Source organism: Symsagittifera roscoffensis, chromosome 5, assembly GCF_963678635.1.
Source record: "Symsagittifera roscoffensis chromosome 5, txSymRosc1.1, whole genome shotgun sequence".
Classification (NCBI taxonomy): domain Eukaryota; kingdom Metazoa; phylum Xenacoelomorpha; order Acoela; family Convolutidae; genus Symsagittifera; species Symsagittifera roscoffensis.
In genome coordinates this window covers 38,096,485-38,115,065 of record NC_087066.1, presented here as the reverse complement: position 1 = coordinate 38,115,065, position 18,581 = coordinate 38,096,485, and the positions used below count along the sequence as shown (strand labels likewise).

At 34.3% G+C, this 18,581-nt stretch overlaps 1 protein-coding gene and 1 long non-coding RNA gene across 2 annotated transcripts; both read left to right on the top strand.

The window, feature by feature from the left end:
* Nucleotides 1-588: 588 nt before the first annotated feature.
* On the top strand, nt 589-8,665 carry LOC134846722 (glycogen synthase kinase-3-like; the record flags this gene model as incomplete). Its single annotated transcript, XM_063864107.1, has 8 exons — nt 589-803; nt 942-1,174; nt 1,242-1,325; nt 4,771-5,012; nt 5,471-5,577; nt 6,933-7,030; nt 7,835-8,090; nt 8,622-8,665. Coding segments are annotated over exons 1-8 (1,161 nt in total), but the record flags the coding sequence as incomplete, so codon positions are not given.
* Nucleotides 8,666-18,038, top strand: LOC134846887 (uncharacterized). The gene is made up of 2 exons (XR_010162833.1): nt 8,666-8,868; nt 16,224-18,038. It is a non-coding gene; the product is annotated as an uncharacterized LOC134846887 (long non-coding RNA).
* Nucleotides 18,039-18,581: the final 543 nt, after the last annotated feature.

The following is an 18,581-nucleotide window of genomic DNA, read 5'->3' as shown; positions in this document are numbered from 1 at the left end:
AGCTTCCAGAATTTCAATAAATCCGAATTAGAGTGCCAGGACAGGAGTAATTTACAGAAGTTGCCGCTTAAAATTTTTTATGTACTTTTACCAAAAATGCACTGCCGTCTGAAGTTTTCATTCTAAACCTGAACAGCAATGTAAAGTCTTCATCCTCCTGTACATGAATTCTTGCTTTTCAAGTCTGTTAAAATTTCCTATTTCAATCACTCGAGATTGTTTTCTTATTCATCTATCTCTTGTGGGTGCTTTTCGTTTGTAGCACAATGTTGTGCAGTAAGATTTTGCACGTCGGAAAGATATTGTCTGTCATACCTTCCTTGAAAATTAATCTTGCCCAACATCAAGTTTTTTTTATTTTTAAGATGAATCCATTAGTTGCACTCTTTGGTAAAGTGTCATGGAGAAGTTTGAATTTCAACGAAATCATCTACGTCACTAAAAATGTCTGAAGGCTTATGGAATGTTGATTACTGATGTATCACGTTCACTTATTTCTTATGATTAACTTGATTGAAATTTGCCATACACTTGGTTGTCTGAAAACAATTTTTCTTTACAATTGATGAGTTTATTGTTTTCAGAGATCGTTATGCTAAAAGCTGAATCTTTTTCTCAAGCTTATGATGTCGGGATCAGCACATGAGTATCATGAATTATACCTAGATGCTTTAACATCTGAAATTAAATTGATTAATTGGTAGCGATGAGCCAACGCGCAAGAACTACTTCTCACTCTCAAGCCCCCATAGCTGACAACCTTTCAAGGGGTTTGACTTCTGGCCTTGGAGCTTATAAAAAAGGTAACCGGTGCTTTCTTACAAATCGTTGACGGACGCTCTTCTAATGTTTTGACTGAAATGTTAATTTATCTCCGTCTCAATATTTAACCATCAAAGTTCTTGTTTTCCACTGAAGTCGAAATATTAAATTTCGCTTAGATGGTCTCAGTGGGAAGCCGATTGTAGTACAGGCAACTCCGGGTCGAGGCAGCGACACACCCGTAGACATAGCTTACACAGACTCCAAAGTAATTGGAAATGGTTCTTTTGGAGTTGTCTATCAAGCAAAGCTAATTCAAGACCCTGCTCACTCTCAATCGAACAGCAACACAAACTCCTCAGGTCCCTTAGATGTCGCCATCAAAAAAGTTCTGCAAGACAAGCGATTCAAAGTTAGCTATTGGCAATTATGTAAAAAAAGCCAAAAGAGTTACGTTTAATTTATGCTCGATGTTTTAGAATCGTGAACTGCAAATCATGCGACAGCTCTACCACCCCAATATTGTACAGTTACTCTACTTTTTCTACTCAACAGGAGATAAAGTGAGTAAAAGTATTTTTGTTTGGATGAATTTTTAAAAGTCAATGAAAGACCTAAGGGAATTTTTTTATGTAGGTCCTGTGCTTTTTCAAGAAAAGTGTAAATATTTGCTTTTACTTTTTTTTGTTCCGACAGCTCACTGAATGTGAAGAAATTTTGGTTGTTTTTCCGCGCAATTTAGGGCGTTTCAAAGAAAGCTTGCCCTAAAGTTCTTTCATTCGTGATCCGGGTACCAGGACGAAATTTCAAAACGTTTTTGAAACTGGTCTGATTCTTTTAGACCCAAATCTAGCGAATATTGAAAGCACTAATTTTTTTGATGAACGTAGTCTTGAATATGAATTGTTAAATATGCTTTAAAAGAGGATTTACACTTGCAAGAGATAGTGGCGTATAATCGGGAGCCATTCATTTTTGCCATAGTTAATTTTTCTTGCAAGTTTGTTATTTTTTTTTTGAATTAAATCTGTTGGTGACTTCACATTTTTGAGCTTATCTGAATAATAAATTCCTCTTCAATTTACACTAGCAAAGCTTGTGTTATAGTATGAACTCTCTTTTTTCCAACCTAAGTCGCAAATATTGTTGCGACACAAATATTGTTGCGAAAAAAATTATCTTCATTTTGAAAGTGCTCATTTTGATCAATAGCCAGCTATCAAGTACAACCAATGCTAAGAATATTAATACAGACTATTATATTAAAAATAGCACTTAAGCTGAAGGTATCATGAATCTGTAGGGTAGGGAATGAGACCCGCAACAAAATAAGAGGGTTTGAACCTGGGCAGGGTCGGATGTTTTTATTGAACTTTTTCGTATACTAGTTAAAATGCGTCCGCTCTATAAATTGAGGCATGTTAGTTGGTAAATTTTTTTAATCAAATTGACTGGTACTGCTTATGCGTCATAATTGGCTTGCGTCACTTAGCAATTATATAGACTCATAATTGGCGTGCGTCACTTAAGAAATTTCGTAGACTCATAGTTTTACTCATTCAGTTTTTCCCAGTAGCGTTATCGGTTTTATTTTTGCTTGTGTGCGAAGTGCAACTTCGCTTCTGTGTCAAAGTTTGTTGTGTTTACATTGGCTTTTTAAATGTCATTGAACGTAGTGAAGACACTTACAAAGGATGTGATGATTTTTTTAAAAGTTTTTTTATTTAATAATAATTTTTGTTTCATTTGAGTGTTTCTGTTTGGCTTTTGATTCATTCCAATTCATTTGCTAAAAGGAAGGGAAGTTACACTATTCAATTAAGAAAGCTGAAACGGCACAAATTGATTTTTGGTTCGAAAGTGGATTGTAATTTTTAGATGTCCCATCGAATAAAAAATTTGCCTATTTATCAAATTTTTTCTAATTGAGCTATTTTTTTTGTAAAATTGTTGGTCATAAAATATTCTCGAAAATCTAGAGGAAAGTCTATGCCTTGCACGACAAAAATGCAGGGTTTGATTTCAGCAGCAACCTGTTCCTTTTCCAATCTAAAAAAAATAATTTGCTGAAAAATTCAATTGTCTGCTTATTGTTTGTCTCATTTGTTATTATCGGCTCAGTTGCCGCAGAGCGAACTTTCTAGTGATTCATAAAAGTTTAGGATGATTTATAAAAGTTTCATCATTATGTCTTTCTGTAATTGCGTGATTAATTGAAAAGAATTTTCTTAGTGGTATATGATTTTAGGATGATTTATAAAAGTTTTAATTAATCTTCATTCTCGTGGCAGTCAAAACAGTTAAATGAGAATGGATTCTTATCATAGTTTTTTGCTTTTTTAAATCATTTTTTGCTTTTTTTTGTTTCATCATTATGTCTTTCTGTAATTGCGTAATTAATTGAAAAGAATTTTCTTAGTGGTATACGATTTTAGGATAATTTATGAAAGTTTTAATTAATCTTCATTCTCGTTGCAGTCAAAACAGTTAAATGAGAATGGATTCTTATCATAGTTTTTTGCTTTTTTTAAATCAAATTGTTGGAAGTCATGATTTCAATAAGAGTCAATGAAAGCAGTGAAGACTCTTATATAGGTCTTTTTGACTTTTTTGTTTTCCGAGCTATGTCTTGAAATTTGTTCATGCTCAATTTAATTAAGCATTTATCGGCACCTGTTCCTTTTCCAAACTAAAAATAGTAATTTGCTGAAAAATTTAATTGTCTGCTTATTGTTTTTTCTCATTTGTTATTATTGGCTCAGTTGCCACAGAGCGAACTTTCTTGTGATATGATCAATTTTCATCATTATTTCTTTCTGTAATTGCGTAATTAATTGAAAAGAATTTTTTTAGTGGTATACGATTTTAGGATGATTTATAAAAGTTTTAATCTTTTCATTCTCCTGGCAGTCAAAACAGTTAAATGAGAAATGATTCTTATCATAGTTTTTTGCATTCTTTTTAATCAAATTGTTGGAAGTCATGATTTCAATAAGAGACAATGAAAGTAGTGAAGACTCTTATATAGGTCTTAATTTTAATTTTTGCGGTTTGAGTTTTGATATATTTTCAATTCAGTTCAATTCCTTTGTTAAAAGAAAGGCAAACTCGACTATCGAACAGCAAAAAGTAATGCCAGATGAAAAAATTTATCTTTTGTTCCAGGTTACTCAAATCGGATTAAAGCAGTGAGAATCATGAATTGGTTTTGAAATTTGAAGAGCGTTAGGGCATATATTTTGTTCTTCGAAATTTGAAGTGCTTTTGAAAAAGTTTTTTCTTGTTCTTTGACTTTTTTTCAGATAAAAGTCTTAAAATTTGTTCACGCTCAATTTTGATTTTTCGTGGGTTAAATTGTCATTTTTTTTTCAAGTTCAGTGCATTTATATTGTTAAAAGGAAGGAAAACTCCACTATCGAACAATGTAAAGGTCTCGAAAAACTTGATCTAATTCTAATTTCGTAAATGGAAATTAATTATCAGATTTCCCAGCGAAATAAAAGTTTTATCTATTGATCCAGTTTTCTCAAATTGGGTTAATTTTAACAAAATAGTGTCCAGCATAAAATTTTCAGCAAATTGAAAGAGTTTTAAGGCCATCTATTTTTTTTTCTCCGAAATACAAAAATTGAAGGATTTTTGAAAAAACACGTCGGTTTTTTTCCCAGTTTCCTTCCGTTCATTACTCTTTTCCTACTGACAGTTGGCTATGTGCTAATTATTGTAAAACTTTGAAAAATCCTGATTTCTACGGTTTTCCGGAAGTGAATGTTTCGCCTGGTTTGAGTTTGTCAATTGTGCTTATTTGAATCATGAGTGTGTCAGAGAATGGAGCCTGCTGGATCGTGCCTACTGTTGAAATCCTTTGAAATTGAAAAAAACGTGAAGTTTTTGAAGTTTCTGCTGTTAAGCTTTTACTGTCAATTTTTACGCCTGAACACTGGAATTTATTTGTATTGCAAGTCATGCTCTGCTTCGCCTCATGTGAATTTTTTCTTTTTGTAATAGAAAGACGAAGTGTACCTGAACTTAGTTCTGGAGTTTGTACCAGAGACAGTAAACAGGGTGGCGAGGCACTACAGCAAGAGCAAGACGACCATTCCCATATTCAACGTGAGACTCTACATGTTCCAGCTCATGCGCAGTCTCCACTACATACACATGCACGACATCTGTCACCGAGACATCAAGCCCCAGAACCTCCTGCTCAACACCGAGTCAGGAATCCTCAAACTCTGCGACTTCGGCAGGTAATACCATGCTCATTAGCTGAAAACAAAGTTTGATGGAATATCGGTTTGAAGAAAGTTTTTCATGAAAACAATTTTGCTTTCGGCTCAACAGGAGTTAGGCTTAGTTTTCGCATAATGAATGTTCCTGAAGACTCATTGCCTTTGCTGAAGAGTTAAAGAGAAGTCGCTCATATAAGTACGCAAATAATATGTATTCATTTGGGAAGAGGTTTGCGAAATAATCTCTGTTTCACCCTAAGGGATTTTATGTCAAAGATTTTAATTGGGAAGCTAACAAAATTTCGGCAGGTAACAATTTGCACTAGCTGAAAACACGTTGACTGGCTATCTATCGTCATTGGTACAATAAAAAGGGGGTGGTACATATAAGTACGCAAAGGATATGAGCTTTTTGATAAGAGGTTTTCAACCAATTCTACTGGTCTATTGCATCAACCAATATTTCATGTGTTTAGCGCGAAGAAACTACAAGTAGGCGAGCCGAATGTCTCCTATATCTGTTCACGATACTACAGGGCACCCGAACTCATATTCGGAGCGACGGACTACAAGTGTTGTATAGGTGAGCTATTGTTATGGGTTTTCTTAGTATAAAATTTGAAAGCATGTTGAAAAAAGTGACAAAAACAGATATGCCAATTAGTTGTTCAGAAAATTTGTTTCTTTCATAAGATAATAGAAATGATTTAATAGGAAAAAAGCAATACTAAATAGTAACAAGGATAGCCGGTTGTTGTGCAAGTAGCACAGAATGTTCCGACCAAATTCATAAAAAAACTACAAAATATTATTATTTTTTTTCAAACTAATGTCGTTTTTAATGCGTGATATGACGAGAGAACTCCACACACGCGTGTGATGTTAGTGAATTCGACATAATTGAGAACATTTCTTTTGAAAAAATGAATGACAAACAATACACTAAAAAATTCAATTTAAATATTTTTTTTGCAGAATAGTTTTTTTTTATTGCCAACAAGCTCTAAATGAAGCTTTCACAACTAATTTTCCATTTAGTTAATTACGAGCAATGAACGTCGTGAGTGCTCTTATATATGTCTTTGTGATTTTTTTTCTGGATAAGCCTTAAAATGTGTTCCCTGTCAGTTTTGATTTTTCGCGGTTTTACTTGATTTCTTGTTAAAGGGGATGCAAACCCCGCTATTGAACAGCAAAAGTGTAAAGTGCAAAAGTGTAAATAGTTTTCTCAAATTGGGTTAATTTCAACAAATAAAGTTCATCATAAATTGTTCTACAAATCGAAGAGGTTTAAGGCCATCTATTTTTGTCTTCGAAATTCAAAAGTTGAAGTCAATGTTTTTCAGTTTCCTTGCGTTCGTTACTCTTTTCCAACTCTCAGTTGGCTATGTTTCATGTTTTCTTAGTTTAAATCACTTATTTTTATAATGCCAATATTACTCGATTGCGCTACTAACTTCAAAATTTCAAACCGGTTTTTCTCGACACTGGGACAACTTGGAAATTCTCAGAGTCCAATTGAAAAAAAAAATTGGAGTCCAATTGAAAAGGCTTCAATATGATATATCATTGGACCTATTCCAAGGATTATTTGTTGATTCCTAATTTTGCGTGGAAAAAACACCCGACTGCAAAGCTCCTCCCTATTTTCAATGATTTTTTTTTTCAGTTTCCTTGCGTTCATTACTATTTTCCAACTGTTAGTTGGCTATGTTGATAGCTTTTAAATAAACGGACAGGGAGCTGTAGAATGAAGTCAATAATGAAACTTAGTGAGCCATTTCTATTCAGAACAGCGATTTTTATATTAAAAAAACAGAAACTTATTGAAAATAGTTCACAGCGATTGGCAATTTTCCAAACTATCCTCAACTACTTATCATGAGCTGTTTTTTTCCTGCTTTTGGATAAACATGGAAATGAATGAACTGTGCTTAGATGTGTGGTCGGCTGGGTGTGTGATGGCGGAGCTTCTGATTGGCCAGCCGATCTTCCCAGGCGACAGTGGAGTGGACCAGCTTGTTGAAATCATCAAGGTACGGTGACTGGCAAATAAGAGGACAGGTCATTAAGACAACAACTGTTTTTGATGGGACTTTTACATATAATAACGCTTTTTCGTCTCAATGGCCTGTCGTCTTATTTACCTAGCACCTTAAGGTACAATAGGAGATTAAAAAGTGGTGTCATCGGCACCCTTCCCCTAAATTAGTCACCCCTGATTCCCGCCATTCAGTGAGTTTTAAATTGTGAATTGTGAGAAATTTATTCAAAAGATTTCACGCTGAATTTTATGTTTTGACGGTTTGAACTCTAATTGTTTTTTACCCTAAATTCATCGAAATAAAGCTACCTTCTCAAATAACAAACGTGCAAATAGCGGGTAAAGTGGAGTTTAATTTTGAATTTCAATTATAAAAAGTTGTGTGGTATTTTTTTTGTGTGGAATAAAAAGACTCAAGGTGTGATATTTTTTCTTTGATTTTACCTTTTTTTCCGACTGTCTGGTGCCTACGTGTGTGTAGTAATGATACATAGCTATTCGCTTGAATAGTGTTGAATTGATTATATTTGAGCGAAGAAAAATCAAGAGTTATCGCCTCTATCATTATACTACCAGCGATAACTCTTGATTTTTCTTCGCTCAAATATGAACAAATTAACACCAATTAAATGAACAGTGAGGTCATTACTATCCAGTTATAGTTTTTTTAGTAGCTGAAGCTATAGTTTTTTAGTGTCAGGGACATTTTTTGAACCTTGACAATTTTACCATTTGCTTTGAATAAGTTTGTATCGTTTTACTTTTATATTGAAAATGGATTAAATTTTCTTTGAAGGTGTTAGGCACTCCGTCAAAGGAGCAAATCAAACAGATGAACCCCAACTACACGGAGTTCAAATTTCCGCAGATCAAAGCGTCCCCGTGGGAGAAAGTGTTCAGGTCCAAAATACCCGCAGACGCCATAGACCTCGTCTCCAAACTTCTAGAGTACACCCCTAATGAAAGGATAACCCCCATAGCAGCATGTGCACACAAATTTTTCGACGAGCTCAGAGAGCCGAATGCTAAACTGCCCAATGCGTCTGGAAATGGTTTGTCATTTTTACGTTGCGTATGTTTCCTGTCTGATTCGAAAGCAGTTTTTTTGGAATGTTTCATGTCTGATTCGAATGAAATTTTTGTGTTGCATTGAATTTTTAGAAGAGCGCTTACTTATTTTCAGCGTTAGGGCCATCGCAGTCTGGTCGTTGGTTATTTTACTTATGAGGTCAATGGTTATACATTGCATAACTGTTGTCTGTTTTCTAGAAAGATCTTGACCTAGTTGCAAGTGAATTTCCATTGCAACTGGTCTGGGACCCAAAAATGACCCTATCGTTTTTAAAAATTGCGGGTCTTACATTTTTTAATAACAAAATTTTTTGTTTTTCTCAAAGACGAGAAACAAAGTGTTTTGTTTTTCTCATTTGTTATCACAATTCTGATATCAGTTTTTGGACTTATTAACCGAGTTTTGTTTCTGTTATCTCGTTAGAATTTAAGTAACGGCTATAAAGATTCGACCGCGCTGTTTTATTTGTGAATCAGGATCAGAGAGAGTGATTTGGGTGGTGTGTGTTTAGCAGCTGCAAGTGGGGTTGCTCACCAGTCGAGTGGGGGAGGAGGGGGAGGGGCGGGTGGGGGCAATGCGTCTTCATTGCCACCCCTGTTCGAGTTCTCAAATGAGGAGCTGCGCAACCTTCCCGCAAGTGTAGACCTGAGCAAGCTAACAATCAACTCGCAAGGACCTAACCAGACAGCATCAGCTGCCAATAACTCACAGACCGACGCTTAGTGAGCGAAGAGGAGCGCTCACAGGTTTAATTGCTGGTGGGTTGAAAGTGAAAGTGGGGGGGGGGGGGCAAAACACAACGTTGCAATAGGATCGGAATTTAAAATTTTGATTTCAGGGTTCTAACGAGTTTGATTTAAGGGTGGTTACTTTTGTCTACTTTTCAACGAAACCTTCAGAAGAAGGCAATTAAGATTTTGACTGTTTTTAAGAGTAATGAACGTAGTGAAGACTCTTATATAGGTCTTGCTGCTTTTTTTTTGTTAGTTTTTTCAGGAAAAAAAGTTAAAATATTGATGCACTTAGGTATGATGCATTTTTTGAGTTCAATTGAAATTCATCTGCTGAAAGTGACGTAAATAGCGCTCTTCAAATACGAACGTGGAAATGGCGCGAAAAAACGTGAACGACTTCTAGTTTCGAAAGTGGAATTGATTTCTGAGATTTCCCAGCGGAATAAAAACTTTACTTATTGATCCAGTTTTCTCAAGTTGGGTTCATGTTATCAAAAAAGCGCCAATCATAAATTGTTATAGAAAATCAAAGAGTTTTAAGGCCATCCGTTTTTTTCTTCGAATATCGAAATTTGAGATTTTTTCAAGAAAGTTAGTGATTTTTATTATATTTACTTGCATTCATTACTCTTTTCCTATCTTCGATTGGCTATGTATAACACTTGCGAAACGAGTGTATTAGTACGAACCTTCTTCTAAGTCGCACATATTGGCGCCACTATGGGGCACCTTTAGAGCTTTTTCATAGCATGTGCTTTGACATTTTAATAGTAATAAGTTAACACAGTTGATGCATTTTTAATTCATCAAATGAAACGAAAAATGTGATAGTTTCAAACAACATAACAAAAATGAAAACTCGATTTCAGAAATTTTCTAACTCAAAATATCTCGCAATTTTTTGAAATGCAAAATTGTTGCATACTATGGCTTTATGCTTTGCGATTTGTTTCATGCAAAATTAGATTGGATGCCTTCAGTTTGTTATATTTCAAATTACCGCATGCAAAATTGAGTCTATTTGTATTTGGTGCCACTTCTGCTGAATGGCATTGGCAATTTATTAGCATATGTAGCTGCGTCATTGGTGGCTAGTTTTTGGAGATTTTAAGCATCCGTGGCTGAGTGGTTCGTGCGTGAGACCAATTATGCTAGGTCGCAGATTCGAATCCGACACGTAGCCGAGTTTTTGCTAATTCCATGCTGATTTTTACTTTTTCTTTTTTCACTTGATATAGCTGCTTTTCGGTCGTGTTCATGCAAGTGTTTGCGAAGCGCAGCTTTGCCTCTGTGTGAATGCAAAAGAACGTGACGATTCCACCTAATTAGCGAGAGCAAGTGGATACTAATCGGGAACTAGACTTTTTCCCGTAAACCACTTAAACACTTCAGCTTGCTTCGTTATTGAAACAACAATTTCCAAGTTGTTTCCTTTTGGTCCAGGGGTTACCTTTGCACACCAGTCCCGATTAGGCCTAGTTTTATTCATCTTGTAAGCAATTGAAATTTGTTTCCGGTAAAAATAGAATTGTTGGACTTCGTTTGCTAGCTTCCTTGCCTCATCACTGATTTTGCTTGTGATGTAAGCAATTTATTATAATTGCAAAGGCAAATGTTGTCCTTTGGAGTTTCAGGGGTGACTTGAAACTTTTAAAAAGTTTCTAATAAAGATTTCTTCGGCTCAAATGGTGTTTGCTCTAAGATAGTCGGCATATTTGCCACATCACGGATTTTTCTTGTGCTGCTAGCAACTTTCATTTTAGTTGCAAGTGCAAGTGTTGGTCATTGTGTTTTAGAAGGGACTTAGAACTTTTAACTTATTAAATTTATTAAGAGTAATGAACGTAGTGATGACTTTGATAATGTTTTTGTTGATTTTTTTTCAGGAAACTCTTAAACTGCTCTAATAACTACACATGTGCGCGTTCATATATATTAATGCGTTTATGAATGCACTTAGATATATATGCATTTTTTGAGTTCAATTGAAATTCATCTGCTGAAAGTTATGTAAATAGCACTCTCCAAATACGAACGTGGAAATGGAGCAAAAATGGTTCGAAAGTTGAGTTTTTCTTCAACAAAGTCGTTTTTTTTTTCGTCAACTTGCGTCCATTACTCTTTTTCAACTGTCAGTTGGCTATGTTTGGTTTCGACTCAATTTGTGTCTGCTCGTCGGCTTTGTTAAGAGTCGATGAACGTAATTTGGACCCTTATAAAGGTCGCGATGATTTTTTTTCGTTTTTTCAGGAAAAATAAAATTTGTTCAGGCTCAATTTTACTTTTTAGCGTTTTGACTTTTGATTTCTTTCAAGTTCAATTCATATCTTTTGTTCAAAGGAAGACAAACTCCACTATCCAACAGTATAAAGTGTAAAAGCCTCAAAAAATGTAATCGACTTTAGTTTCGAAAATGAAATTTAATTTATAGATATCCCAGCGGAATAAAAATTTACCTTACAGTCCAGTTTTCTCATATTGGATTAACTTTATCGTAAATTGTTCTAGTTTTTTGAAATTCCAAAGTTAAAGTTTTTAAAAAAACAAGTCAGTATACTTTTTCTGCTTTCTTGCGTTCATTGACTCTTTTTCCAACCGTCTGTTGGCGTTGTTTTTCTCTTCGTATGTTTTGTTTTGTTGCTAGTTTAGTATTCAATTGTCTTGTCTGGCAGGTTCTCCTAGAATGAACTTCTATTCAGACATCCGAAAATTTCCTTTTGGTAGACCTAGTTTTTTGAATATCTATCATTTTTTTCGCGACTTATGTGTTTGATGTTTATGATGTATCGCAAGTGGTTCGAAGCTCCGCTTTGCCCGTGTTACTTTTATTGCTTGTTTTTGGCCATAGACATAACGTGATAGGGAGAAATGTCAAATTAATTTTAAATTATAAATGATTCTTGATTTTTAAACACAAGGGATCTACCATTCCCCTACCCCGCATGCCATTTTCTGTGTATCTTACTTTAGTCCACGCAGTAAAGTTGTCATGAAAACACATTTTTCCACATATACAGTTTCGTAACATCAATGATTACTCTGTTAAGTTGATGTTTATAACAAAAAAGGGTATGTGGGCGAGGGGGAAACTATAGAATCGCCAGCACATGTCCATGTCGTTATGCATGAAGTGGAATTTAAATTGTTTGATTTTTGTTGATTTTTTCAGGAAGATGCCTTGCAAATTTATATTTAATATCTATTTTTTTTCAACTCGCTTCAAATTCTGCATTATGCTTGAAAGTAACAATAGTAAATAGCGCTAAATGGATCTCGAGCTTTAATTTTAAAATGAGATTTAAAATTTTAAATTTCTCTGCAAATGAAACCTACTGTGTCTACCATAAAACAGTGTCAAAAGTAAAGCGGTTGTTTACAAAGATATTTAGGCTGATACAATTGTTTCTATCAAACAGAGAATTTACAAAACATCAGTAGTTTTTCGGCGTTTTTGAGTCACAATGATAAAAATGCTGCTTTTGAAGATAAATGAATTTGCAAGATAAATGAATTATGTTTTTTTCAGGAACAAAAGGTAACTTGCAAAAAAGGACAACAAACACCAAAAAACAACTAGCAACAACAGACAACTGCCATAAATAGACAATTATATTTTCTCCTTAATTAACAAAAAAAACGATACAGATAGGCGCCAAACACTGATTCCCTCGCATTACACGACTTGTGACAATTAAGCAAAGAGGAGAAATTAGACGCTTCTTGCCAATGCCATGTCTTTAACCAATTTTCTATTCAACGAATTTCCGTAGTCTTTCCTTTTATTGCGAGTTGTCGCTCTCTAAAAACAAATACAAACAAGACTGCTCGTATCAAGGCGAAGCCCTGAATGTTCCGACTACCTTTTAAGGTTTATGGAGCAGTAATAAAATAAAAAAAAATTAAATGTAATAAAATAAAATTAACTTTTTTCTCTGAAATTTGAAATTTTTTTAATGAAAATCATCTTCCCACATGCCATATTAGGTACAACAGGATATATTTCGCTCCTTGTAACAAATCAATTATGGCAAATAAGCTTCCTTCGACCAATTTGGAACGATTTCTAAGACGGATTCAATCTCCGCTTACGCGTTAAGAGCGCGAAATATATCGCGCGTTAATTGTCCCAAATTGGCCAAAATGGCAATCTTTAATTCCCCATAACTTTACGAAAAATGATCACAGGTGAAATATTTTTTCAAATTCAAGCTCAAGGCAGCAATACCTTTCGAATGATATAAAAAAATGCCGTCCAAAAAGGCTAGTTAAAAAGTCAAAGTTTGTCTGAAGAAAAAAAACCCACCCCGAGCACAAATATTCCGTTACTTTCGTATCGAAAGTCGGAACAAAAGTTTGCTTATAAAGCAAGCGAGCGTATTTTTGATCGGTCAGTCCTTTTTTCCAATGCAAATATAATATTTTTGTGTCAATTTTTTGTCGAAATGATATATTTGAAGGTCATTTTTGTACCTTTTGAGATATAAACACCCCCTGAGCTCAACTATAGAAAGATAATCAACTTGAGATCAATTTTTTTGAAGTTTGGAGGTTTGAAAGATTTAATTTTGCAAAACTACGCTTGCACGCTTTACTACTTTAGTCTATGACGCTGGATGTGTAAACGCGAATTATTTGAAAGCCGAGAGTTAATCCTAATTTTGGCTCGTTCAATTAATTAATTCAATTTGAATTGGGGCAAGCTATTGTCGCAATAATTCCTTAATAGGCTCAAAAAAAATTTTCAGTACTTTTTAAGTGTTAATGAGCAAAGTGAGGACAATTTTTTTTAGGTTAGTTAGGTTTTTTCAGCAAAAAAGTCAATATCCGATCACAGTCACTTCTAATTTTCACGACTAGACTTCTGATGGTGTTGGAAATTCAAAAGATTCAACGTGATGAGTTTTCTTAAAGAGTGGAAAATTTTGATTAAAAGAATAGTAAAAAAATATCTTTTTTTGTTACACTAGCTTATGCGAGTGTAGTGTAATAGTTCAACTATTGTTTTTTCCAACCTATTGTTTTTTTTCTAACCAAGTCACAAATATTGGTGCTAATTTTGCTGGCCTTTTTACAGCATTTTGATAACATGTGATTTGTCAGTCGATTGGTAATAAGTTAACACAGTTGATGCATTTTTAATTCATCAGTTGAACCGAAAAAAGCTATTGTTTCATTCAGCAGTACAATAATTACGCTTGCGATTAGCAAACATTATCAAATCGGAATATAGATCTTTTTCGGGTTAACAACTAGTTTTACAAAATCAGTTCAATCAGTTTTGATCCTGATATGCTCAATAAAAATTCAAACTTAATTACCGCATGCTAGGGTTTTAGTTACTACTGCTTGCTATATCGAGATTTCAAACTATTTTATGTATGATAGTTTTGATATTTTTTCTGCTGATAATTTTTCGGCGTCTTAGTTGTCGACTTAGGCTCTGTTGGTTTAGTTTCTAAAGTATGTAGTTATCTTTGTATACGCTCCTGATAAATCTATCGTGGATCCTATGTGGGCGTTACATAAAATTTTTCCATGTTTTTGACGAAAGTTTTCGGCTGAGCTTCAGCTTATTGGATGTCGGCTTCTTTCTGTCGGCCTATTTACCGAATTTTTCTTCCTTAAAATGTAGCGTTTTTGAGATCGATAAGACTGGCATCAATTTTTGATTGCCTAAATTCAACCCCATTAGGACTTCTTCGAAAAATTAAAACTTTAAAAAAAATTCAAACATAAAAAAAATGTTTTCTTTTGTTTTTTTTTTAAATCTTTTTCTCGTTTTTCCCTTTCCTCCTTCAATTGTTATATCGTTCAAAGTTCCGTTTGCTCATTTTTTTACCATCATGGTGTACTCATTGTTTAATTTTTGCATCGCAAGTGGTGCGAAACTCAGCTTTGCCTCTGTGTAAAAACTCGATTTCAGAAATTTCTCAACTCAGTATAGTTCGCAGTTTTTTGATGCTTTCCAGTGTGGATGCGCTCAGTTTGTCATGATCCAAGTTATTTCTTGCAAAATTGTGTCTACTTATATTTGGTGTCACTTGCTGTATCGCAATGACAATTTAAGAGCATATGTAGCTGCTTTATTTATGACTACTGTCATTAAATTATTAAGGGACCGTGGCGCAGATGAGAGGAAACAAGACTCTACATCTTCAAGTCGGTGGATCGAATCCGCCAGAGCAGAGCAAAAGTATCAATTGTCAAGGCCTATTTTTATCTTTTTTTCATAGAGCTGCTTTTTAGTTGTCAGCTGGGTAGTGTTTGCGAAGCGCAGCTTCGCCTCTCAATCCAACTTTCTATTGGTTATGGCTGAGTGTCAATGAACATAGTGAAGACACTTTTCTAGGCCGTGTTGTTTACGCTGAACTTTTTGATTTTTGCTGGTTTGACTTTAATTACTTTTTAAGTTCAATTCAAATTCATTTGCTTAAAGGAAAGGGAATTCCGCACTCGGTTAACAAAAGTTGCAATGGCGTAAAATAACATGATTGTCTTTTGTTGAAAATTATATTTTGTTTTCAGAATTTCCTGCCTCATACAAAATATATTGATCAAGTTTTCTCTTATTGGCCATAGTTTCATCAGAAATATCAATCATGAAAGATTCTGCAAATTCAAAAAGGTTACGGTGTTATCATATACTTATAGTTTTATATAAGTCCCTCGAAGCTTTTTGAATAGATATCTTAGGAACTTGAGAGTCTTTTTTTTTGTTTCCTTCGTTGATACTTTTCCAACTGTCTGTTGGCAATGTTTAGTTTTTCAATTCTTTTTTTTTCGAAGCACATTTGGGAATTTTCCTGAGTTTTTTAAGCGATTTTAAGAAGTATAATTTGGCAATTTTTTTGCTTTGTTTGAGAAGTGCAGCTTCACTTCTATGTCATTTTTAAGAGTAATGAACGTAGTGAAGACTCTTACATAGGTCTTGCTGATTGTTTGTTTTTTTTTTTTTTCAGGAAAAAGTCATAAAATATTGATGCACTTAGTTATAATGTACTTTTTGAGTTCAATTGAAATTCATCTGCTGCAAGTGACGTAAATAACACTCTCCAAATACGAACGTGGAAATGGCGCTAAAAAACGAACGATTTCTAGTTTCGAAAGTAGAATTTAAGTTTTACATTTCCAGCGGAATAAAAACTTACCTGTTGATCCAGTTTTCTCTAATCGGGTTAATGTTATCAAAAAAGCGCCCATCATAAATTGTTCTAGTAATTCAAAGAGCTCAAAGGGCATCCAGTTTTTTCTTTTAAATTTTAAAGTGAAATTTTTTCAACAAAATCAGTGTTTTTTATGTTTACTTGCGTTCATTACTCATTTCCAATCTTCGATTGGCTATGTTTAGTTATCAAACCGGAATTGAGTCTTCCTTTTAGGTCGAGCTGACTTCGAACAACTGCTATCTTGATTGAGACTGGAAATATACTCCGATATTGTGTCACTAGTTAGAATACGAGGTGCAATTTATTCTGCCACCTTACCTGCAAAGAACTTCACTTTTCGTTCTCGAGTCTCGATTGACTTCTCAAATGAAGTCCCCACCCAAACACCATGTCTCTAAATTGTCACGAGAATCTCCAACCCAATTTGTATATACTTCCTCGCACTAATCCGAAAGACCTTTTGGGTCTGAATATCCCAAATTACGAATCGAAAACAACCTCTGCACTCCGCCAAATCTGAGAGAAACAAAAGGACAGAAAGAGCTTTCATATCTGCAATTCAAAAATGAAACTGCTCTGCTCAGTTTTAGAGTCTTCTGTCAGGTTTTGTTCCTGATGTTTTTGGTATCTGAAAACTACTTTGATAAACTTATTTTTGTTTGTGAATTGCTCTTTTTCTGGCCATCATGATTTGATGCAATTTTTTGGTGTTAGAATCACAGAAACAATGACGGCATTGAAATGATGTTTCGTCAATAGAGAAGTGCCCTACACGTAGAACTTTCTTATCACTCACCGCGCGTAATGTTTACTCAATTTTTTTGATTCAAAATCACACACTACGTCTATAAATCGAATTAACTATTTTCAAATTGCACGTTATATTGTTACTATCAGAGTTAGAGAAGAACTTAAATTGGGTTTGAATTTATTACATGCCTTTGTTTTATCTTAGATACTTGGATAGACGCACGTATTCTGAAACAAAAAAGAGCAACTGGTAGCATACATAATGGGTTTTAGAGACCTCTCGTTCCCTCCGCGCTGCCCCAATATCTAATTTTTTGCTCGTTTTGTGAAATGATTCAAAGCAAAATGTAAGCAAATCAAGTTAAGCAGTCGTTCGAAGATTGATAGACAAATAAACACATTTAGTTTCGAAGAATGAAAGGTTTTTGAGGTATTTTGATTTCGACTATAAAAGAGAAACTTAATGAACTACATAGTCGGCTAAAAGAATGGGACCAAGTGAACTATCTCCTCCCGTAATCAAGAGATCGTTCACTGGTTAAAAATAATACTTCTCAGCCAATCATATTTGAGTATAGTACATGCATGCCTTACTGCTTGATTTTGTCTTCTAATTTTAGGGGGGAGATTGTTCACTCGGTCTATTTAGGGGGAGATTGCTCACTTGGTCTATTTAGGGGGAGATTGTTCACATGGTCTATTTAGGTGGAGATTGTTCACATAGGCCACAGAATGATATGGCGTTTTTCTACCCAAGTATCGAATGAAAAGTTATTTGAATAATCTATCTGTTGCAGACGGTCAGTACATTGCAGTGTTCGAGCTTTTTCTAATTGTAAATAGGGCCTCAAACTCATTGTCCAACTGCTATTTTTGATGTCTTTTTACTGCTCATTTGGTATCAGTTCAGGCTTAAAACTTAGCCTTCTCGAGATGCTTGCCAGTTTGTAAGCTATTAAGTCTTAAAAATCAATTGAAGTCAGACTTTTTATATGACCGTTGCCTGATAAACATATATTTTCAAAAAAAAAAGATCAAAAATAGCATTTTGTGGAATTTCATCAAAAATAACTCCCTAACTGATGCTTAAACTGTGTGTTGTAGATGAAAATAATGTAAAGCACTGATTGTGATTTGAATTTCTGCATTCAACTTATGCGAACACCCTGACATGGTATTATTAAATTTATTATTATTTACTGGTATAATTATAAACATAAGAGCCATTGTGAGGTAGATTTTTGTATTATTGTAATTAGAAGTATTTCATGTTTTAAATTCAATTACTATCCTCAAGTTAAAATAGATTTTCTCTAAAATTGATTTTCCTTGTGAAAAGAGCTTAATGAGGTTTTTTTAAAAATATATATAAACTTGAATTTCAGTCTGCGAGCTCCCTCTTGGAAAAACTGAAAAAAATTATAGTGCAAAAGAATAACAAAGGATGCAATTAACAATTTACCTAGTATTTCAGCTAGCTCCTACGAAAATAACTTAATGGGATAAAATTTTGCAAGTCGAACAAACCAACTAGTGGAAAAAGACTCATAAAAATTACTTTCTGTCGGCAAAACTTTCCTCCTGGTTTGAAAATCAATGATCACTGCAAGAAATTTTTCACTGATAAGCATGTTTGTTATTGCGCGCTTGACCTCAATAAGCGTCGCTCAGCAAAATAACTCCGTATGGAATTTCCAATAAGGACTACCCATAGACCGCAGACAGGCTGCACCACCTTTGATAGCTCCTCTGCGATTTGCAGAAACCAAAATTATTATATTTATTATTGCTAGTGAAGAAACTACATTATTACTATCCTAA